This window comes from Hemicordylus capensis, chromosome 2 (assembly GCF_027244095.1).
Source record: "Hemicordylus capensis ecotype Gifberg chromosome 2, rHemCap1.1.pri, whole genome shotgun sequence".
Classification (NCBI taxonomy): domain Eukaryota; kingdom Metazoa; phylum Chordata; class Lepidosauria; order Squamata; family Cordylidae; genus Hemicordylus; species Hemicordylus capensis.
Genome location: NC_069658.1, coordinates 12592031 through 12616886, shown reverse-complemented (window position 1 = coordinate 12616886; position 24856 = coordinate 12592031). Strand labels below are relative to the sequence as shown.

The following is a 24856-nucleotide window of genomic DNA, read 5'->3' as shown; positions in this document are numbered from 1 at the left end:
TTCAGAACAGCCACAGTCATTGACAGCCATTCAGCCACTAACAGTCTCTTTCCCCATCAGCCAGCGATTCACTCACCAAAGTAATGGCCAGCCGATATTGACGGGTGCAAACTCTCAACAGCAGATACAGATATATTTCAAGAAATTAGTGTAGAGAGTGTAGTGAGAGGAGAATAATCTTGTTAATTTCACATGCATAAAATCTAGATATGTATGTAAAAATGTTTATTTTCCAATTAAGTTCCGCAACATCTAATGCATCGTTAGGCCCTTTCCTCCCATTAGCCTTCCCCAATAATATGGCCTTTGCCGACAGTAAGAACCTTAGACACAAATTGGGAGGGAATATCCGACTGTTTCAACTCTTACTTATGTGGCCGGGCCTAATGCAGGGGGAGAGCAGATGCTTTCCATAAGAAAGGTCCCAGGTTCCGTCTCCACCCGCTCCAGCTAAAAAAGGAAAGCCGAGTTTCATAAGATTTCCGAAAGGCCTACAGAGAACCAGAGGCCTACTGCCAACCAGAACAGTCAACACTGGACGAGATGTGCCAACAGCCTGGGTAACATATCCAAAGTCCGTGTACATATTTACATTTATGTATGTAAACCGCCTTGAGTCTAAGGTTAATAAATTTGCGAAATAAATAAATAAAAGAGGGACAATGGAGCAGAGGGGAGACAAAGGGCCCTCGGCTCCCAGGCCCGGGGTGCTCCCTTTCCAAGGTGCCCCCTTGCTCCTCCCACTCCATTACCCCTCCCCTGCCGTGCTTCCCACCCACTGCCACTGAGGCCAGGCACACGGACACGGAGCGCATGGCCAGGGCGGGGAACAGATCTGCGGTGACCCCTTGTCCTTTCTGGTTGGTGGATTAATTTCTCCACTGGCCCTCCAGAGGAGAAAGCACTCTGCTGGCTGGAGAGGGCCAGGGGCAACTGCACAATATAGGAATATAGAAAGTTGCCTTATATACCAGGTCAGATGAGATCATTGTGAGGCAGACTCAGGTTTGTGGTGGTCAAGAAATGGTTAAAAGGGTCTGCAAACTGCTCTAATTGCAACTTGCTAAAAGCACAATAATTCTTGCTGACCTGCTGGAATGCAGGCAAAGGGGGCCCTCTGATATCTCTAGATAACAAGACGCTGGCCAGCAGTACCTTCAAGGCCACATCTGGAAGGGAGTGAAAAATAGTTTGGCTGTATGGAGGGAGGAGGGGGGGGAATGCTTAATTATAGCTTAGTGTCTGATTGGTATAATCGTAAGATGACGGTGCTTATTAATGAGAATTGTATCTACAATATGTAAATTGCTATGTATACAAAAGGTGAAGCCACAGTGTAAACGGGGCTCAGCCTTTGGGAAATTATTCCGCTGAGTCTAATTGCTAGCAATAAAATCTGCTTTCTCTCAAACTGTTGGTGCCAGTCTCAGTCTATGAGAACCCGGGGGATTTCTGCTACAATTGGGCCATCTATCTAACTCAGTATTGTCTGCACAGACTGGCAGCAGCTTCTCCAAGGTTGCAGGCAGGAGTCTTTCTCTGCCCTAGCTTGGAGATGCTGCCAGGGAGGGAACTTGGGACCTTCTGCATGCAATCATGCAGATGCTCTTCCCAGAGTGGCCCCATCCCCTAAGGGGAATATCTTACAGTGCTCACACATGTAGTCTCCCATTCAAATGCAAGCCAGGATGGACCCTCCTTAGCAAAGGCGACAATTCATGCTGGCTACCACAAGACGGGTTCTCCTCCTGTAGACCAGCTCTCAATTCCCAGCAATTGAAAGTGTTTCAATAATATTTGGAGCAATAAGTTGTCTTCTATGCACCTTTGAAGTCTCTTCCCCTTTCGTACCCTTTCCTCCATTGACAGCACAAGTCATGGCAGGAAAAGCCCATTATTAATTTCATCCACCTCTCACCCAAAAACAATATCAGCAGACCTGCCAAATTCAATTGCATTTATAAGAATTTGTGTTTTATGACTTTTGATACTACTTTCAAACATTGGATCAAACCGTAATTGCTCTGGAGAGCGACCTTGTGATGTGCACACAAGGTCCTGGAATGAACGTTTGTGACCACGATTCTGAATATAATGGAGATCCTGGCACTACGCTAGTTCCATTGGTTATACAAACACAATTGCCGTAATACAATAAATATCGAGAGCACAAATGCTAAAATGTCACTATTGAATATGCTTCATATGCAATAATATGATTTCTATAGAGATTGGATGTAAGCATGCATTGATTTGTGGGAACTAGGAATAAACCCTTAACTGTAAATATCCAGAAAATCTATGAAGCTCAGGTTTGAACAATATTTCATCCGAATAAAATATTCTCATTTCTAGAATGGCATTTTCTTGGCTTATCTTCCATCCTTTCTCCAATGAGCTTAGAAAGGTGTAAATGGGGTCTTCCCATTTTATTCTCACAGCAACCCCATAAAGTAGTAAGACAGGGTGAGAGTTTGTGATTAGCCCAAGGTCACCTAGTGCTCTTCATAGCTGAGAAGAGATTTTTTCTGAGGTCTTCCCAAATGAGGTACCACACTCTGCTCTATACTGTTCGTAATCCAGCATCCCCCATGTCCAGGCAGGGCTGGGAAAGATTCCTGCCTGAAACTCTGGAGAATCTGCTGCCACTCAGTGTGGACAATACTGAGCTAGATAGACCGATGGTCTGACTCCATATAAAGTAACTAACTATATTCCTGCGAGTGGTTGGTGGCTGTAGGCCACCTCCAGCCTCAGAGGCAAGATGCCTCTAAATCCCAGTTGCAGGGGAGCAGCAGCAGGAGAGAGGGCATGCCCTCACCTCTTGCCTGTGGGCTTCTCAGAAGCATCTGGTGGGCCACTGTGTGAAACAGGGTGCTGGATTAGATGGGCCTTGGGCCTGATCCAGCAGGGCTGTTCTTATGTTCTTAACCATTGTGCAATACACTGAGGTCATTCACACAATCGAAAACTGTGTTCTACCCAGGTTTGTGAGCTGTGTGTACTCCCAATTTTTGATTGTGTGGAAGCAAAGTTAGAGGAAAACCTGGGTAGAAGTGATTGTGTGGAAGCAAGGTAGGAGAAAAAGCTACCCAGGTTTTCCTCTAACCTTGCTTCCACACAATCACTTCTACCCAGGTTTTCCTCTAACCTTGCTTCCACACAAAAATTGGGAGTACACACAGCAACCAAACCCAATTTGAACACAGTTTTCGATTGTGTGAATGACCTCAATGTGGGTCTCACGATCCGCGAGACCCGCTTTTTAAAAAACTGCGGGGAGAGCGGGCTAAGCCCACTTTCCCTGCAGACGAGCGGGCAGGGAGCCCTGGGCGGCCAGATCAGCCACCCACACAGTTGCCAGCTCCGTGACGGAGCCGGCAGGGGCTGGGGAGCTCAGGGGCCACGTGGCCCCCGGAAGCCCCAGTATGCCCTGCGCAAGCGCGCAGGGCATACTGGGGAGACCCCCAAGCTACTTTTAAGCCTCCTGGTCGGGGGTCTACTTGCGAGTAGAGGCGGGCTACAGGAGCGGGTTAACATTCTTTTGCATGTAAATAGCTTATAAGACTTGAGTTGCCTAGTATTGACTTAGAACAGTGGCCCATCTGCCATCTTGAAAGAGCTCCCCGGGGTTCTCGGCAGTGACCTTTCCTTTTCCTGCCAATTGCCATATTTAGCTGGAAATTCTAGAGACTGATTCTGGAACCCTCATTCAATCTCACAACCAGTGACTAAGCACAGTGAGAAGGCAGCAGCCTGTCAATCAAGAACAAATGAAATAAGTAACAGATGCAACGTTCGCATTTATTATTTTGCATCTAGTTCCCAAATTAGTGAGTCACCTTAAGTGGCACAGCAGGGAAATGCTTGACTAACAAGCAGAAGGTTGCTGGTTCAAATTCCTGCTGGTACTATATCAGGCAGCAGCGATATAGGAAGCTGCTGAAAGGCATCATCTCATACTGCATGGGAGGAGGCAATGGTAAACCCCTTCTGTATTCTTCCAAAGAAAACCACAGGGCTCTGTGGGTGTCAGGAATCGAAATCGACTTGACTGCACACTTTACCTTTACCATACCCAAATTAGTACTTCTAATTTTGCACCTATTACTTACTTCATTTGGATCATGATGCTACCAGTGAATGACGCAGTACAGCATCCTAGAATACTTGCTGGATGAAGTATGTGCTTTTTAAAATGCCCACTAGTTAATTATTTATCTGGATTTGTTATTGACAAAATTGTTTTGAATGATCAAAGTCAGTTTATGAAAAAGTTCTATTAGTTCAACAGATTGGCTAAACTGCATTGATCATAGTGTTCATGTGATGATTGTAATAATCACATGGTAGTCCCAGTTGCAGGGGAGTAACAGCAGGAGAGAGGGCATGCCCTCAACTGCTGCCTGTGGGCTTCCAGCGGCATCTGGTGGGCCACTGTGAAAAACAGGATGCTGGACTAGATGGGCTTCCTTGGGCCTGATCCAGCAGCACGGCTGTTCTTATGTTCTTATCCATGAAAGCACACTGGTAAATCCTTCTCCCTGTGCCAATGTGCTCTGTAGCCCAGCCCTCCCTTCATCCTGCTCTTCCTAAGTACAGTGTTTGAGGAGACAAACACTTTCTTACTCAGAGGAAGATTCTCCCCATGATGGAGAATGCTGGCACCCCAATGTTTCCAATCATGGGGGGCTGGGGAATCTCCGAGGATAGCATCTGAGACCTTGGGTTAGGGCGGTATTAAAATGTGCTAAATAAATAAATAAATAAATAAATAAATAAATCTGTGCCCTCCGACCAGCTCTGTACCCACGGATAGCAGCATGGGGACAGGGCTGTGAAGCACATTGGTGAGGCTTGCTGGCCTACTCTCACTGACACTGTACCTGAGAGCGGTATCCACACTATTGCCACCCTGAGCAGCAGTGTACTGGAGGGGTGGGGTATAAATATTTTAAATAAGTAATAAATATTTGAATGCCTGAACACGGCTTGAGTAAAAAAACAAAACAAAAGCTAATGTGTGAGAACTGCTGTTTCGGATTACAAAGCCAGTGACGAAATGCGTGTGCAAACAAAATATTAATCAATTAATTAGCGATCCTCAACGTTGGGCCCCCAGATGTTAGTGGACTTCGACTCCCATAATCCCAAGCCCCAGTGGCCTTTGGTTGGGGATTATGGGAGTTGAAGTCCAATAACATCTGGGGGCCCAACGTTGAGGATCCCTGAAAAACACCCAAATTTTGTAAGAGCATCAAGAACATACTGGACAATGGGACAGGAAAAAAGGGGAGTTGGTTTAAAAAAAAACAAAACAGAAAAGCAACAGCTTGGATCTAAAGATCAACAAGTGGAAGGAGATGGTGGCTTAAGGCTGTTTCGTGAAAACTTGTGCAAAAGTGCGAGTGGAAGACTTGCAGTGTATCGATGGCTGTGTTACAGTACCACAAACAGGGCAAACAAGGAAGAGACAGGCTGCAGCTGCACACAGAATCCAGTGGAGTCTAAAATGGTTTTAGAAAGAGCTTTGCAAATGCTCTCCTTTGGATGTGGGGATCAGGGGATTTTCCGTTGATCTGGAAACAACAACCCTTCTGTGAGTGGAAGAGACTTTCCAATAGTGAAAGGGTACCTTTGGAACCAAGCCGTTGCTCTGGGCTGGGGAATGGATTTACTACTCCATCCCACTGAAGACTGGGGTGTGAAGCTACACCAATGTCGTATCTCTTCTCCATGGATAATGTGTGTTGTTGGCAGTGTCATTTGGCAGTGGTGCCACCAGGAAAAAAAAATGCGGAGGGGGAGGAAGGGGAGAAGTGCATTTATGGGCGTGGTGTTTTTAGTGAATCCATTCCTTGATCCAGGCCAGCTGTTGAACGGGGCTTTAGTTACTTGTATTCCAGTCCTGGAGTAGAGGCGGTGCTAACAACCAGCCAGCAGCAAGAGCCCTGAAGGCAGACTGCACTTGCCTCCCGGTACATAATATATGTCTCAGAGAGAGTTGCATTTTGGGCAGTAGACAAATGTGTTAAATTTTAAAAAGTTAAACCGTTCATATTCCTGTTTCAACTCCATTGTTTTGTCCTGGCATACCACTACTTTCCCCTCTGGATTCTACAATGGGTGGGCAAGCTGTGTCCGGCATGTTAGATTTCTGAAACAGAAATGAGAGGCAGTGGTGGAGCCAAGCTACTTGTCTGAGGGGGCGCTTGCCCCTCTCGCCCCCTCTCTGGAGCAGTGTTCCCTGTAACAGAGATTCCCAGATGTTGTTGACTACAACTCCCAGAATCCCCACGCAAAATCCATTGCAGCTGGGGACTCTGGGAGTTGTAGTGAACAACATCTGGAAATCCCTGTTACAGGGAGCAGTGCTCTGGAATCACTCTTGGCCTCTGAGTGATCACCGGCAAGTCTGTGGGGCTATTCTCACGATCAACAAAAATCGGGCTAGGATTGCCTAGCCTGATTTTTGTTGATTGTGTCAACCACCGGGCTCGCAGGCAGGCCCGGTGGCTTACAAGCGGGTAACCCGCTCAAGTAGCCCTCCCTAAAGCCCAGGTTTGCGGAGCGAGTGCTCCGCAAACCCGGACTTTCTGATCGTGAGTAGCCACGGCACGGCTCTGCGCCACGGCTACTCACAAGGAGACCCCTGGAGGGGAGATGAAAAGCCACCTCCCGGCTCCAGGGGTCTCACCAGCATGCCCTGCATGCTTGCACAGGGCATGCTGGAGCTTGCTTGGGCCGATCGGCCCCTGCTCCCCCCAGTCCCCGCTGGCTCTGTCACGGAGCCGGGAATCGTGTGGGCAGCCGATCTGGCCACCCAGGGCTCCTGCCGCGATTGTCTGTGGGGAGAGCAGGCTTAGCCTGCTCTCCCCGCAGTAGCGGCAAAAGTGTTTGCTGCTCAATGACCAAATAAACTTATAACTAACTATCGGCAAAAGCGGGTCTCACTGATCGTGAGATCCGCCTCTGTGAGTGGGAAAATTGCTGGGGATGTGTTGGGAAATGAAGCAATAGGCATGAGATCAGAACCCGCCCGAGTCTGGTTCCACGCTCTCTGCCCAACATTCATCCCGACATTCTCTGCCCAACTTCCAACCTTGGTTATGGAAGTTGGATGGAAGTCTGGAGAATATTGAGTGGGAAATCTTGGGAACTCGACTTGGGCGGGTTCAGACCTCATGCCTGCTTGGAGTGAGATCTTTTGGTTCTCCACATATAAGAACATAAGAACAGTCCTGCTGGATTGGGCTCAATGCCTATCTAGTCCAGCATCCTGTTCCTCACACTGGCCCCCAGATGCGTCTGAGAAGCCCACTGACAGGGGTTAGGGCTTGCACCCTCTCCTTCTGTTGCTCCCCTGCAACTGGTATTTAGCGACAACTTGACTCTGAGGCTGGAGGTGGTCTATAGCCACCAATGACTAGTAGCCATTGATAGACCCATCCTACATGAATTTGTTTAAGCCCCTTTTAAAGCCATCCAAGCTACTGGCAATCACCACATCCCATGGCAAAGAATTCCATTAGTTAATTATGCGCTGTGTGAAGAAGTATTTCCTTTTGGCAGTCCTAAATTTCCCTACCTTACGTAAGAAAGGTAATATACTAATATTATACTAATTATGTAATATATTAATATTTATATACCACTTTTCAACAAAAAGGCCCCAAATTGGTTTTAGATAGATAGATAGATAGATAGATAGATAGATAGATAGATAGATAGATAGATGTGGCTCACTATCCCCAAAGGGCTAACAGGCTAAAAAATAAACATAACATAGACACCAGCAACAGCCACTGGAGGGATGCTGTGCTGGGGATGGATAGGGCCAGTTGCTCTCCCCCTACTAAATAAATAGAATCACCACTTTAAAAAGGTGCCTCTTTGCTCAGTTAACAAGGGACTTACAAACTCCCACTTACAAACTTGCTGGTAGTCATGTGAAGCTTCCCTTTGAAAAGGAGGGGAAATCACTATTTTGTGCAAAGGCAGCTTTTTTGCTCAAGTCAAGACTGAATACTTCTTTTGCAAACCGGATCTCCAATGGAGTTTGAATGAACAAAGACAAGAGGGCTCTCTCTGTTGCAGGAAACCCATTTTCACAACATTCCCCTCCCCCTCTGCCCTTTAATGAGGATGCAAAATGAAACTTGATATCTGATAAGAGGCAGCATATGTGTAAATCAATAACGTTGTATTCCTCTCTTCATTAAGGCGAACCCATACAGGAAACCAATTCACCTCATTCGCTGAAAAAGGATGTAGAGAACATGGGGAAAGGTAAGCAGAGAGAGAGAGAGAGAGATATTTTTATGTAGATAGACTTCTTGCTGTAAGCTGGCCCCTTTGTTTTAGCAGCGTATAAAGACAATCGAGGGTAATACATTTTTTTTATTCCCCACCATATTTTAAGCTTGACAAGTAACATATGAATAATATATGGACCTTTTGTGTGGCTATAATTGAGATTAATGCATACGTATCAATCAATATATGACACTCTACTATAATACTTTAAAATAATATATTGCATTGATTTATATTCATGGATTTCTGCACAAAATCTATTGTAGGCCTAGGCAAAGCACCCTTAAACAGTTAAAAATGTGTTGTCTTTGTAATAATGAATTGCACAGATAAGCACGCTCTCAAGATGTATTTCAGCTGATTAGTAGAACGGCTCTTCTCTCCCCTTGCTCTCTAGAAGAACTTCAGAAGGTCTTGTTCGAACAGATTGACTTGCGGAGGAGGCTAGAGCAGGAGTTCCAGGTCCTCAAAGGCACAGCTTCTTTTCCAGTCTTCAGTAAGAGAAACATTTCTGTTTTTTGAATTGCCATTTCTATATCTTTCTTAATAGATTTATCTGGCTACCTGGGCAAAATATAAAGTGCTCCTTATCATCACCTTTCAAGCCCTGAACAACTTAGGCCCATCTTAGGCCTGAGATAATCCCTTTCCCTGCAAGCCCCCCACTATTCGTTAAGATCACCAGGAGAGGTCCATCTTTGGGTGCCACCAGTTCATCTGGTGACAACCTGGGGTCAGGCCATCTCAGTTGTCACCTCTGGGTTGTGGAACATTTTGCCTGTGGGTATAAGAGACTTATCGTTTTCCGAGGCTTTCAAGAGTGCCATAAAAACCCATCTTCACAGTCTGGCTTTTAATTATGTGTTTAAATGGTTTTAAAAATGAGTTTTATGTTAATATTTTAACTGCTTTTATTTTATGGTTTATGTTAGATTTCAAATGGTTTGAATTTTTGACGTAAACCGCCCTGAGCCGTTCTGCGATGGGTGGCAGTTGAAACGAAATGAAACAAAACAAAACAAACAAATAAATAATAACAAATATGTGAATGATGTTCAGTAGGACTGTGCTTCAGTGCTGACAAAACCAAATGCAGTCGTCCCTCACCAATGTGGTTGGCAAATTCGCAGTAGAGGAGCCATTGGGTTAGGGGAATCGTGGTCACAAAGCAACCAAAAACAAGGTACAAAAATTAAAAGAATTGCCCCCTGACACCCCAAAATGACCCCCAGACCCTCAGAAATATGCTCCTGGCCCCCAGAAATGACCTCCCCAAGTCCCAAAAAATCACTCGGACCCCCGAAAATTGTCCCCAAACCTCCAAAAATCACCCAACCCCTGGAAATGACCATCTGACCCCAGAAATCCCCTTGACCCCCCCCAAATTACCAAAAAAAAACCTCCCTCCCTTAAAAAAATTGCCAAACTGCAGATACTCAGGTTGTGGTTGGCGACAGCAGCCACAATTTCCCAGCTGTGGATACTCAATTCCATGATTGGAGAAACCGCGATAGGCAGTGGAGAACTGTATTTGCACCATTGCATTGATACTGCATGGAAGGGACTGCTCCCATAGAGGAAAGCACTTGGGAGAAGAACTATCCTACCTCACCTTCCCAGTGTGTGCCATTGCTGGAGAGGTAGAGGGCTCTTCATCCCATAAGGGAGGCTTCCCTGCACTGGAAGTAGGCAGTACTGTGAGAAGCCACCTCCACGCAGTAACAACACAAAGGTGCATATTATTTGATTTTGGCAGGACAAAAGGACAGGAGTGCCACAGTTCTTGTGACAGATATTTAATGAAATTAGAAATGTAAGTGGGTTCTAGTGACACATTGTGAGGGCACAGGGCACACATACACCCCCCACACACACAAGTTCAATGAGTGAGTGTGAAGGGATCACTGTCATCAGTCACACACACACACACACACACACACACACACACACACACACACACACACCCCGATGCTGATGCACCTGCTGGCCACACCCCTGGTAGCCACAGGAACATAGGAAGCTGCCTTATATCACTGACCGGCAGCAACCCGTCAAGGCTTCAGATGGAATTTTCTCAGCCCAACTTGGAGATGCTGCCAGGGATTGAATCTGGGAGCTGCTGCATGCCAAGGAGATCATCGAACAGCAAGCTACAGTTCCTGTTCCTGGGGCTCCTCCTTGTTGCCTGGCTCATCCTTACCAGTGTGTCCTGGGCACCTGATGCTAGTGATGGGGCTTCACCTGGCTCTTCCCCCTCAGGACTGGAGTCCTGGCTGTCAACTGAGGCGGCAGCAGTCACACACCTGCTGAACTAATGAGGGTGGTTGAGTGTAGTGTATCTACTACTACTACAACAAATATTTATAAACCGCTCTTCAACAAAATTCTTCTTGTATTTACATAGATGAATACAAAAATAAGATGGCTCCCTGTCCCCAAAGGGCTCACCATCTAAAAAGAAACATAAGACAGACGCAAGCAACAGTCACTGGGAGGGATGCTGTGCTGGGGTTGGGTAGGTCCCAGTCCCAGTCGCTGAAATGCTTACATGGAAGCCATGTAATGAGAGCCAGCGTGGGGAAGTGCTGGACTAGGACCGGGGATGAGGACCAAGTGCTGGACTAGGACCGGGGAGACCCAAGTTCAACTCCCCATCCAGCCATGAGACTTGCTGGGTGACTCTGGGCCAGTCACTTCTCTCTCAGCCTAACCTACTTCACAGGGTTGTTGTGAGGAGAAACTCAAGTATGTAGTACACCGCTCTGGGCTCCTTGGAGAAAGAGCGGGATATAAAATGTAAAAAAATTAAAAATAAACAAATAAAATGTCCATGTAGCAAACTGTAGCCCCTTTTACAGAAATACAGTACAAAAGAGGGCATGACTTTGAAACCGGTTTAAGTCTGTGGCAGGGGTGGCCAGCCTAAGGATCTCCCGCTGTTGCTGGATTACAATTCCCATCACGCCCCCCTCCCAACAATTTATTCTCTATTTTCCAGGGACCATCCTTATTTTCTGGAATCTGTCCTTGGTCAACCGTTGTCCTTATTTTTCCCTTTTTGGCCTTGTTCCATTCCGGCCCCCCACCCCCATGCAAATTCGTTCTTCAGAATTCAGCTGCTTCCCAGAGTCTCTAGAAATTAAATCTCGTCAGAACGTAAGGACAGCCCTGCTGGATCAGGCCCAAGGTCTCTCTCGTCCAGCAACCTGTTTCACACAGTGGCCCCACAGATGCCCCTGAGAAGCCCACAGGCAAGAGGTGAGGGCAGGCCCCCTCTCTTACTGTTGCTATTCCCCTGCAACTGGTATTAAGAGGCATCAGGCCTCTGAGGCGGGTGGTGGCCTAAACCCCTCCAACTAGTAGCCATTGATAGACCTGTCCTCCGTGAATTTGTCTAACTTTTTCTTTAAGCCGTCCATGCTAGTGGCTCTCACCACATTCCGCGGCAGAGAATTCCATAGGTTAATTATGTGCTGTGTGAAAAAGTACTTCCTCTTGTCAGTCCTAAATTTCTTGGCTCCAGTGGGTGGAGTGGGTGGGTGCTTCATGTTTCTAGTGCACCTGCAGGTCAATAGGTGCATAATGCAAAGGCACTATATAGCGCACACCACACAGTGGGTGAAGTCCCATCTTCAGCCGTGTGCCATAGAGGGGGCAGGGGCTAAGGCAGTCATCCTCAGGATGAGCACTGATTGTTACAAGGGTATCTCTATCTTCATCTGCAAAATGTTGAAAGGTGTGTAATGAATCTTCAATCCCACTTACTTTCCCCCATAACAAGGCCCTTAGCAGTTGCCTGCAGGTCCCAGTGAAGTGAACTCTGCTCTGCTTGCACCATCTGCATTGAGTGAAAATCAGAGAGGCTGATCCACTCCAAGATGTGACCTCAGAGAGGATTCTTGAATAACAGAAGGAGTACAAAGGAGCCATCTTGCCAAGGCTCAGGGAGGGACCTCAGTTATGCTTAGAATTTTGGAAAGGAAGCCAAATCCACATTCTCACTGGATTTCCAGGCAGTCCAGTGAGAATGTTCCCCAAGAAAGTTAATTTATTGAAACACACTATAACAACAACAGCTATTTATATACCACTTTTCATCAATAGTTTCTGAAGCGGTTTACATAGAGAAATAACAAATAAATAAATAAGATGGATCCCTGTCCCCGAAGGGCTCACAATCTAAAAAGAAACATAAGATCAACACCAGCAGCAGTCACTGGAGGGATGCTGTGCTGGGGATGGATAGGGCCAGTTGCTCTCCCCCTGCTCAATAAAGAGAAGAGAACCACCACGTTAAAAAGGTCCCTCTTTGCCTAGTTAGCAGGGATAATAATCTTCTATTCTCCAGCTGCTTTTGCTTTTGTTTTAATGGACCTCAGGTTTCCAGCTTCTCCTTCTCAGAGTTTCCAGCTTCTCCATCTCAGAGTCTCCAAGGGGTGAATTGATCTCAGTGTCAGAAGCCAGAAACAAGGGAAGCAAGTTGCTATGTTCCACACGGCCCAATCCCGCCTTTCTCTCCCCATATTAAAGTTTAAAACCATCCCTCTTTCCCAGCAAGTTATGCCAACTTCACTACCTTTTCTCTTTCTGGGGGTGTGGGGTGTGGGAAAACAACTGAGAGGTGGACGCTAGCACAGGCCCACCAAAGAAATCTATTTTGAAAACCCATGAGCAAGGGGGTGATAATTGTGCACTGGAGATCTGCTAGGGGGGAAAGTCCTGATATCTCCCTTTGTAAAAGCACCAGCCCTCCTGTTTTGCCTCCTGTTCTGATAGGCACCACAGCCCAAACATGGTGTGTGTGGAAATGGCTGCACTGGCCCAGAGGTCCAGGAAGGGCTATAGATGCAAACTTGAATATGCATGAACATGCAAACTTATTTCCCCATACCTATTTGGGTTGTCAAAATTGTGTGAGATTTTCTAGAACCAGTCAGAAGCAGAATGGAACTAGGGATGTTCCAAACAGTAAACTGCTGACCTAAATCCTTCCCTAGAACAGAGAAGCCCAGTTCAGAGGTCACAACAAGCCATTGATTAATATGAGCCTCAATGAGGCTTGGACTTGCATACTCCTTCCTCTTCTCCCCCACTCCTACTCCACATGAGGGGGAAAGATTGCAAGCTTCCATCTGCAACTGGGAACAAGCTGCAGTTCCCCGTTACATCTGAATATGGCATCTGTGGCTTGTTCAAACCATGGTTTATTGGGGGATAGGGCTGTAGCTCAGTGGAAGAGCATCTGCTCTGCATGCAGAAGGTCCCAGGTTCGATCGCTGGCTTCTCCGGGTGGGGCTAGGAAAGAATCCTACCTGCAACCTTGGCAAAGCTGCTGCCAGTCACTGAAGACAATACTGAGATAAATGGACTGACTTAGTATAAGGCAGATTTCTATGCAGTTTGTTAAGAAACCAGGATTTCAAACACAGTTCCCCATATTTGAATGTAAAGGGAAAATGCACTTTGTTGCAATCTGTCCTGCTCCAGGCATGGACCAGCACAAGATCTCCAATGGTCACTGTATGGCAGAGCAGAACAGGTCTTGTCTTGTTCCAGTGATCAAGTAAGTCTTGGTCAGGTCAGGTCTGCTCCAGCAGGGATCAGTACTGAGGTCAAGTCTGCTGGAGGTCAGGAGTTGGACAGCTCCCAGACTGAGTATCCAGTCAGGAGAATGAGATGTTGCTTCAGCAAGAGCTCCCTCAGACTGAGACCTTAAATGAACCAGGGCTGTACAATTTCAGCTTTTCTGTAGATGTTGGCCTACAGCTCCTATAATCATTGACTACTTGCCACTGTGGCTGGGGTTCATGGGAGCTGTAGTCCAAAAACAGCTGGAGGGTCAACACTCTGCAGCCCTGCCTTAAATAGTACTGGCCCAGGACTCCTGCCACAAACCCCTCCCAAGAACTGATGAGGATTCAAGGGACAGGATCTATTCTGCAGGTGTAGACTCTTATGCCAGGGGAGTCTCCATGGCAAAGGATTTAGGCTTAAGGGGGTCCTTAGTTTCGGAGGATAAGGGCAATGGTGTATCTTCGGGACATGACTGAGATGGTGGCTCAAAGAGGTCTGGGGACCACTCCTCTGCCTCATCCCCCAATCTCTCCACATCCAACCGTGGCAATGGTGGCTGCAGGGTTGGGTTCATGATACAAACAGAAGGTTCAGATCTCCTCCACTCATGCACAAATAAGGAGGGAAGAGGAGGAAGAGGAGTGTGAAAGCCTATGTCTCATCCCAGCATGAGACCATGGTTTGTTGTGACATGAACTGTACCAAAGAGAGAGAAAGATATTGCTTTTACAGGAAACTGTAGGACTCTTTGTTTGTGAATGAGAGGGCAGTGTGCCTCTATATGTGATGCACTCTCTCTCAAGCACTAAAACCCCACAGTCTCTTGGTTCCAAGAAAATCCAAGGGATTTTTCAGATTTGAACCATCCTCCTAAAGATGTGAACCATCCTCCTAAATTAAACTAAAACTCTCAAACTGTACAGTGGACATAGTTTAAAAATCAAGACGCTCCCCAAAACAAATCCTCTTACTGCCTGGAAATGAGGTTGGTTTCCATGGACCACCATATGTTAGTTACCTGCCAGGTAATGTCAATATGGCGGCTTGGAACCGTGCCATCTGCCTTTCCCCCTGCATCCTTTTGCACCACAGCAAAATGTAATACTTGCCTCCCTGTCATGTAAATAAAGCCTGCAATGAAACCGCACAAAAGACAATTCAAACAGAATGAACAGTCGTCTGCTGCTGACCAAGGAAGTGGTGGCAGGCGTGTTCGCCAGCTTGAAGAATGTGTGGTCTTGATGCACCACAAAGCAGTGGTCAATTTTGCTCCAGATTAAAACAGATAACAAATAGCAGACTATAAACATTGCATGTGGAGGGAGGTCGCAATGCTAGCTTGATAGTTTCATAGCCCAATCCTTCATGTGTTACTCAGAAACAAACTCCAGAATTGAGTGGATCTTACTCCCCAGTAAGGATGCATAAGGTTGCAGTTGCACAGCATAATCCTAAGCATGTTTGCTCAGAAGGAAGTACTTCTGGAAACGTTGAGGAATATGATAGGATTAGGGCAAGTGTTTCTTGTTACCGAGATTCCCAGATGTTGCTGGCTGTAACTCCCACAATCCCCAGCCAAAGGCCAGTGCAAGGAACACTGGCTGAGGCTGCAGAATTAGCAAAGGAGGGCAGTTTGGAAGCTTAAGTCCTCCTTCAGAACATAGGCAAAGACATACATAATATTTTGAAAAGGTCAGCCACTTTGAGAACCACACCCTGAAAAGAGGTATATAAATATTCTTAATAACTAGTCAACCCGTCCAGAGCATCTGTGCGCTCTTTGGGGCTGTCTGTTCTCCCCTCCCTCCTGCCTCTCTCTCGCCCTCCCTCCTACTCCTCCCACCCAACTCAGCGGCTGGGCCCACCGCTGCCTCAACTCCGCAGCTGGGCGCACCGCCTGGCCTCCACGGCTGTGCCCGCTGCCGCCGATGGCCTCCACAACCGGGCCAGGCCCACTGCCACTTGCCTCTACAACCGGGCCAGGCCCGCCGCCACTTGCCTCCGTGGCCAGGCTGAACCTACCGCTTGCCTCCGCGGCCAGGCCAGGCCTGCCGCTTGTCTCCATGGCCGAGCTGGGCATGCCGTTGTCTCCAGAGCTGGGCTGGGCCTGCCACCACCTCTGGCTTCCGTGGCTGGGCCCACTGCCGCCGCAGCGACCAATCCTCCTGGGTGCGCCTCAGCCAACCAGGTGCCTCCGCCACCCAGCCAATCAGCTGGGCGCCAGGATGCACATTCTAAGCTACACCCAGGATAAGAGGCAGCCTCACTTGCATTCGGAGAGCCCTTAGCTCTTTGGAGGGGGCCCTGCTTTGCTTTGGGGCTTTCAAGGGGGCTGCCGCTTCACTTTGGGCCAAACCCTTCAGCCCTCCAAAGCTTTGCTCAGTGCTTTAGACTTCCCCCGCTCCTCATTCCTAAATGTACTACTTACAGGACCAGGCATGGGGCAGGGGACAAACTACTTCCCTATATCTTCACTCCCAGCTATGAGGAAGCAGGCAGCATCTTCTGTGATTTGTATTTAAAATGAATCCCGCCTCCCCTCACTTTCTTTGGAGTCTTGGGAATGGTGTGGATGCTTCTGAGAAATGTAGTCTTTTCTGAGGCTGTGGCCATTGCTGCCACATCTGAAAAGACTAGATTTCCCAGAAGCACCTGCACCATTCTCAGGACTTGAAGGAAAGGAAAGCGGGACGGGAAGGGGCAGTCATTTTTAATGCAATCCATAGAAGATGTTGCCTGCTCCCTTGCTGCCAGCAGGAAAGATATAGGAAAGTGGCCTGCATCCTGCCCAGTCCTGTAAGTAGACACCCCTGAGAACTGGACCGCAGGCTGCCACCTGAAGCAGCCTCCTTTACCCTGCTTCATAGCAGGGCTGGTCCCCTGACTGTGTTGTAATGGAAGGACTTTGGTCTGATCCAGCAGGCCTTTTGTCACGTTCTTTGTTTCTTGAAGTTGCTCCTTATAAGAACACAAGAACAGCCCTGCTGGATCAGGCCGAAGGCCCATCTAATCCAGCATCCTGTTTCACACAGTGGCCCACCAGATGCCTCTGGGAAGCCCACAGGCAAGGGCTGAGGGCATCCCCTCTCTCCTGCTCCTCCTCCTCTGCAACTGGTATTAGAGGCATCTTGCCCCTGAGGCTGGAGGCGGCCTATAGCCCTCCGACTAGTAGCCATTGATAGATTTGTCCTCCATGAATTTTCCTAAGCCATTCTTAAATCCATCGAGGCTGGTTGCTGTCACCACATCTTGTGGCAGAGAATTCCATGGGTTAATTATACATTGTGTGAAAAAGTACGTAGCAACATTATCTGTACAAGACAGTCACCCTTGCTCTATTCCCCCCCCCGCCCCCCAAGCTAAACAATTTGTGTCTCTGGCATGTGTGCCCAGCATGTAAGCTTACTTCCTTGTTGATCTCAATAAGAATCACTTGGTGTGAGAAACTAATGTGTAGTCCACTGACATGAGAACTTTGATGAATAAGAGCATAGGGTCTGAAGCACTGGATCCTGCCCTCTATCCCTAAATGAGACACTTCTTTGCCCAGAGTCTATACCAGTGTCCTTCCATCCTTGCATCTTAACCAGAAGGTTTTTCAGACAGCAGGATTTACCGTGCATTTTTTGTGAGGCTTTTCTGTGAGTTTGGGGCATAACGGATATTCTGATGCAAAAAGAGGATTACACACACACACACACACACACACACACACCCAAGACATAAATAGGCTAGGCTCCATACAGAGGGAAATCCCTGAATTGTGTGTGAAGTGCTCTTTGAAATACTGCACAGACTTCAGGGTAAATGTGGCCAATTCATGGACACAACCCCCGCACCCCCGCAATAAAGTCTTGGTAAAGTTGCTGCCTGAAAAAGCTCCTGGTGTTTCTTTGTTGTTATTCCCGCAAATGCTTCACAAGCCTTTGCAAGATCTCCATCTGCCGGAGATGTTGGCTGACTCTTCTTCCCACTATAATTAGGTTGAGGTGTTCCCCCCCCCCCACCACCACACACACACAATGTTTTCTTTAAAAACAAACAAAATTACACCAGATCCAAGACTGAGATTTGTAGGATGCTGAACACCATGCCTGGCCAGTATCAATTTCTGTGCTGCTCAGTGTGCTGATCACATTTCAAAATGCACACGCGCTGATCTCAATCTATAGCTAATCCCAGAGTATTACCAGCACACGGCACAAGTTTGCTTGGGAAGAGATCAGATCTTTTGCTTATATATATCAAATGTAATAGTTTTTGTTAGTATATATTGCTATGCGCTCCTTGCTTCCCTGAATGATGAGAAGCCCTAAGGGTAGTGCATACCTGCCAACATGTCACCTGAATGGGGAAATAGGGACCTGTTGGCAGGTATGGTAGTGGTACCCGAGCTTTGGCTTCCTTTCCATGAGAGATCACCAGAGCGTTATGGTCCTGTAGTCATTGCTTTCAGGGGTGTGACTGTAATTGTGTGGACATGTTCAAAGAACATGAGCCGCCTGCTCACGAGGGGCTGCCGAGAGCCCCACATCTGTCACCCCACTGCCCCACCAAGCCCCCTGATCCCCTCCATTGTCATAGCCCGTCCACAATTGGAACTTCCAGTGTTTGGAACCAGTTTTTACTCTTATAAAGACAAGGACCCCCACTTCACATCAGGACTGTGGCATGGGGGTGAAGGCGATGAATCCTTCTCTGATAGTAATCACAAACCCACCCCAGAAGCTGCAGCTGGCAGCAGAAAGGGGGAAATTATGACAACAAAAATGGCACCTGTAAAATTTCCTCTCTATGGTTAGTAGCTTTCAGGAATGGTTTGGGTCAGGGTCAGCTTTTTGCCGCCCATAGGCAAAAAGACTTTTGCTGCTGTTTTACCTTAAACAAAAAAGGTTTGCCTTTAAAAAAAAAAAAAAATAAAGGTAAAAGAGGGGGACTTTCTCCTCACCCACTCCACCCTTGCTGCAGCCACCGCTGCCCACAGAAAGGGGAAGCAAAATTCGAGGAGGGGCAGAATTTGCTGCTTCTCAAATTTTGCCGCCATAGGCAAATGTCTACTCTGCCCCTCCATTAATCCCCCACTGGTCAGGGGACGGGTGCCAAGTGAAAGGTTCGGCACCCCACCCTGCACACCACAGCCCTGGTGTCTCCGCTGCTTCTTCCACAAGACAACACTGGGAATTCCAATCACGGAGTTCCAATGGAACGTGTAGCTTAGCAATGAGTTTATCGCTTTGCTATTTTTTAATCAGCGAGATTGCTCTGCCAGTGCAAAATTCCCACAGATGGAATTGAAGCAGTTGCAGTTTCACAATAATAATTTAAAAACAAAAAAACCCAAACCCACATGATTTTAAAAACCGAATTGCTATTTGGTAATTTTGGTATTATACTGATTTTTGAAGTAATTCTTAATGAGTTTTCTTTTCTTCCTTTCTTCTTTGCTGCATAGATAATTTTCAAGATCAGATGAAGCGGGAGTTGGCCTACAGAGAAGAAATGGTGCAACAGTTACAAATCGTAAGACATTTTCCTCCACTAAGAATACTAAGATCTATGGTGGGGTTGTTTTTTTTAAAAAAAACACACCATTGGTTGACATCCGTGCAGCCTTCTGGCAGTGCAGCAGGAAAATGTGCCTGCATGAGGGAGAGCTTTCTTCACTGTGTTGGGGCTGTGTAGCTTCAGGAATGCCGCAGGAGGGAGCAAATTTTACAGTCTGCTCTGACTTGGGAAGTGATCAGGGGCCTGGAGCACCTTCCTTATGAGGCTAGGCTACAGCATCTGGGGCTCTTTTACCTTAGAACAGAGGCAACATGGGGAGACATGATCGAAGTGTATAGAATAATGCATGGGGTGGAGAGGGTGGGCAGAGAGAAATTTTACTCCCTCTCCCACCACTCTAGAACCAGGGGTCACCCCATGAAAATGAAGGTCGGGGAATTTAGGACCGACAAGAGGAAGTACTTTTTCACACTGCGCATAATTAATCTATGGCATTCTTTGCCATGGGATGTGGTGATGGCCACCAGCTTGGGTGGTTTTAAAAGGGGTTTAGACAGATTCATGGAGGACAGGTCTATCCTATCCAGCTACTAGTCTGGCGGCTGTGGGCCATCTCCAGCCTCAGAGGCACGACGCCTCTCAATACCAGTTGCAGGGGAGCAATCACAGGAGAGAGGGCATGCACATACCTCTTGCCTGTGGGCTCCCCGGTTTCACTGGGTGAAACCGGATGCTGGACTAGGTGGGCCTGATCCAGCAGAGCTGTACTTATGTTCTTAAGTGCCCTGTGTCACGCAAAAGCATGCCCTCGAGGCCCGTGTGACCTTCAGGGACATATCTACACACAGTGGTGACACAGGACCCTGCCCAAGCCAGAGCGAATTGTTATAATTCACCCCCCTCTGCTGTGCATCTGGGGTGGCGCAGCTAGTGGCACAAAAGCATCACATCTTCCTACCCAATTCTGCTCTGGATTGAATTTTCAACCAGCGAGCTGGCAAGTTGGCTGAAACAGACTGGCAGATCAGTCCAATGGATATTTGCAAGGGACTGGAGGTCTATGAACCTGAGACCTTCTGCATGCAAAGCATTTGCATTACCTTTGAGCTGAGCTGCTGGTGCAAGGTGGCAGTTATCTTATTATTTATTTGTTTGTTTGTTTGTTTGTTTATTCGATTTTTATACCACCCTTCCAAGCTGGCTCAGGGCGGTTTACAATTAAAAAACAGAAATCATTAAAAACAATTAAAATACAAATACAAATATAAACATCAAATTTAAAAACATCTTAAAAAACAATTAAACTATCAAAACAATTAAAACCCTGAAAAGCAGGTTAAGATTAAAACAGTTAAAACTAAATTAAAAACCCTGAAAGGTCAGGCCAAACAGATAGGTTTTAAGGGCTCTCTTGAAGGACAGCAAAGAATTAAGATTACAAATTTCTGCCGGGAGTGCATTCCACAGTCCAGGAGCAGCCACAGAGAAGGCCCGCCTCTGAGTCGCCACCAGATGACCTTAACGTGCCCAGATGACCTTAACGTGCGGTGGGAATCATGTAAAAGAAGGTGCTCTCTTGTTCTTAGTCAGCATCCAATTCTCTTTTGTGGGTATGAAACTTCTGCTCCTATGTTTTGATGTCACTGCTAGATCTTAGGTAGTCTTCCACAGTTCTGCCTTTTATTTTATTTTATTTTATTTTATTTTATTTTATTTTATTTTATTTTATTATTAAACTTTTATACCGCCATTCCAAAAGGCTCGGGGACATATCTACATTTGTATCCTGCTCTTCCTCCAAGGAGCCCAGAGCAGTGTACGTGTTTACGTTTATCCGCACAACAACCCTGTGAGGTAGGTTAGGCTGAGGGATAAGAGACTGACCCAGAGTCACCCAGTGAGTTTCATGGCTGAACGGGGATCGGCACTCAGGTCTCCCTGGTCCTAGTCCAGTGCTCGAGCCACTACACTATACTAGCTTTCTTCAACATCTGCAGGATGTGTAGACCTTGGCGGATGAAGGCTAATGGCCCTCTTCAGTCATTGCAATCCCAGATATGCTGCACTGCCCAAACAAATAGAGGGGTGATGGGTGTGCACCAGCTGGCCCTGCACCTGGTGCCAACATGGCCCCCTCCCAGCTGCCCTTTGCCAGACTACATGTACCCAATCACAATAATGACTGGAGAGGGCGGTTGTGAATCTTCATACTATGGAAAAACTCCACTTGCTGAATTCTGCACGTCAAGCAACTGATGAAAGGCACAGGAGCAGGCTGTGTTTTCCCTGATCAACGGGCAACTTTAAAAATAAGTTCTGGCAGGATCAAAACCAGCATGAGCAGAAGATGTTTTTTTGTGTGCAGCACAGAAAACACAATACCTTTTTCTTGTAATTTGGGTTGCCAGTCCTCCAGGACTGGTCTGGAATCTCCAGGAACTGGCATCAGTCTCTAGGATACTATTGAAAGCAGTCCTGGCAATTTTAATGGCTGTGGAAAATAGTGGGAAGAGCAGCATCTCCCAGAATAGCTTCAGCCAGGGTTGGCAATCCTGATATTCCATAAAGACTGGTGGGTTGCAAAGAGCTAGAATGTGCTTTCTGCAACAACTCAGTCTCAAAGTGCCCTCTTCTGTCTCTTTGTCATTACTACATCCTCCAGCATCCCAGGAAAGGCCGTTAAAGCCTGCAATTAAAATCATGCTCAATCAATAAATTACATTTTCAGCTTTTGTCTATAGTGAGCTGGTAAAGATTCTTTTTATGATTTCCTGAGTGACTGACTTCCTTGGCATTCCTAATCTTTGGGAAACTGGCGAGACACTCTTCTCCGTTCGACATCCTTTGCCACAGGAAATGGTGTTGTCAAAGAAAGTAACTAGCAGGAGGTGGTCCTATGGAGAACATGCAGGAGCCACTTGTTGAAACACACCGGTCTAGTTTTTTGTGTGGCCACGTGTGTTGGAGCTGCGTGTGTTTAAGTTCCTGTTCTCCTTCTGGCTTGAAGGATATGACAGCGAAATGAAAAGCTGTTAGATGTGGTGGGAAGGTTCGTGGCATGTATGTTGACCATGATCAGCCTTCTCCACCCCTAGTTGGGTCAGAAATGTGTATAGCAGAGGAATCAAGGGAGTAATTCAAGGCAGTTGCATGTCCCTGATTAATCACTGGATGATATATAGAACAAGGATGCACTGGTGCAGTGAAAGAGCAGCCTAATGGAATGTACCAACTAACTGCACCATTGCTATGCCCTCTGCGCCACTCAGAAATATGTCCCTGGGGGCTGCACAGCGGGCTTCCTGGGGAAGGGCAGGACATCAAAAATGGGTGCTTCCCTGCTGAACTGATGCCGTTAGTTGGGAAGTTTTCCTAGGCGGCTCTCTCCCTCCACTGCTGCATCCTTTCTCTTTATGTCAGCCTGTGTCTCTTAAGTGCCCCTGTGTCAGCACAGATCTGACTGCTACTGTGCTGGAGAGGGCGATGGGGGGGGCGGGAATCTCTGCATGTTTGGCTCTATCGACTCTCACTTGCGAACAGGTGGGGAAAGGGTGTTCTGGTCTGCGGTAGTGCCCTGCATTCTCAAGGTAATATTTAATCAGATTAACTAAAATTGACCACAAGAGTGTGATAGCTACATTGTTGAAATTAAAAAAGCATCCTGGGTGACTCTTAATGGTTTAGTGCATTCATTACATTTTCATTCTGGCCTTCCTCCTAAAAGAGCAAAGTTGTGAACAGCGTTCTCTCCGCCTCCTTTTTTATCCTCACAACTACGCTGTTAAGTAGTAGGTTGGGGGAAAAAGTGAGCTTCACAGCTGAGCAAGGATTTGAACCCAGGTCTCCTAAATCCTAGTCTGACACTCTTAATGCAGGGTTTCTTAACCTTGAGTCCCCAGATGTTGTTGGACTACAACTCCCATCATCCCCAGCCATGGTCTTTGTGGCTGCGGATGATGGGAGTTGTAGTCCAAAAGTTTCTGGGGACCCAAGTTTAGGAAACCCTGCTCTAATGTGATTGGCTCTCACATTAAATGTGCGAATATTGCATTCATTTGTTTGTTTGTTTGTTTTAGAAAGTATCTTGACTTTTTAATTTTTACAAAAAACTTGCAAGGTAGCTCGGGCACACAATATAAAAACAGTAAAACAACACTCTGAAGGTCAATAAACTTAAGCTGAAGGCAGTAAAAAGATCTTATCTGAGGAAGCATGGTAAAACAGTCACATGAAATGCAGTCGAGGTTTTGGATCACAAACCAACTTGAGCAGAGTGCATTTGTAAAAATAAAATAAAAACATGTGTGTTTGTTTATTCAGATGTAACAGTTAATTCCACTTTTACAAGGAGTGAAATACTCTATACATAGAGTACTGTAGGACAGAGATAACTCTTTCTGGCAGCTTTATTGCAGTAGGGAAAAATTCATTAAAAATCACAAAATTGACTGGTTTCCTTGAAATAAAAATACAGAGCCTGGCCATCCTGGGCTACAGTCTCAGATCTCTAAGTCCAATCAGTCCTGCAATAGTAATGGTTTGGGCAAAAGTGGGGACAGGCTGCACTTCTTTATGAAGGCAAAGGGTAGAATCCTTCACATCGGGCTGGAATAATGGTCCAAGGGGGAGCTTCAGTTCCAGATGTTTTGGCAATTTTCTGCCATGAAATGAGCCACTTATAGAACTTTTACTGAAGTTTAAAAAATATATATGAAAAATCAATGGATCAACTGATCAGCTTCAAAATCAATACAAAGAGTCCTGCTAAATTTTCCTACATCTGTGCCAAATTTCAGAACTCTAGGTCAAGCCATTCAGGAAATATGAAAGGGACCATATTTTCTCTTGGGGGAAATCATGGGGCCCTCTTGGAGGGTGGGCACACAGACCTGGGCCCCCAGGTCCATGCCTAATGGTGCCTCTGATCAAATGCCTTATGAAATGAGAAGAACATAAGAACAGCCCTGCTGGATCAGGCCCAAGGCCCATCTAGTCCAGCATCCTGTTTCACACCGTGGTCCACCAGATGCCGCTGGAAGCCACAGACAGGAGTTGAGGACATGCCCTCTCTCCTGCCATTACGCCCCTGCAACTCATACTCAGGGGCATCCTGCCTTTGAGGCTGGTGGTGGCCCAGAGCCCTCCGACTAGTAGCCATTGATAGACCTCTCCTCCATGAAGTCATCCAAACCCCTCTTAAAGCCATCCAGGTTGTTGGCTGTCACCACATCCTGTGGCAGAGAGTTCCACAAGTGGATCACGCGTTGTGTGAAAAAGTACTTCTGTTTGTTGGTCCTAGACCTCCTGGCAATCAATTTCATGGAGTGACCCCTGGTTCTAGTGTTGTGTGAGAGGGAAAAGAATTTCTCTCTCTCCACTTTCTCCACACCATGCATGATTTTATAGACCTCTATCATGTCTCCCCGCAGTCGTCTTTTTTCTAAACTAAAAGGCCCCAGGT

General features: G+C 46.8%; 1 protein-coding gene across 4 annotated transcripts in view; it reads left to right on the top strand.

The window, feature by feature from the left end:
* The window catches only part of SKOR2 (SKI family transcriptional corepressor 2), a 78910-nt gene that overhangs the window by 45857 nt on the left and 8197 nt on the right, over nucleotides 1-24856 (top strand). For all 4 annotated transcript variants that reach the window (XR_008314801.1, XM_053289070.1, XM_053289069.1 and 1 more), the window contains exons 5-7: nucleotides 8224-8289; nucleotides 8714-8812; nucleotides 19343-19410. Coding sequence is in view for 3 of the 4 variants with exons in the window: in XM_053289070.1 (XP_053145045.1) it covers nucleotides 8224-8289; nucleotides 8714-8812; nucleotides 19343-19410 (233 nt within the window). In the remaining variant the exon portion in view is untranslated. The remainder of the gene's footprint in view (nucleotides 1-8223; nucleotides 8290-8713; nucleotides 8813-19342; nucleotides 19411-24856) is intronic.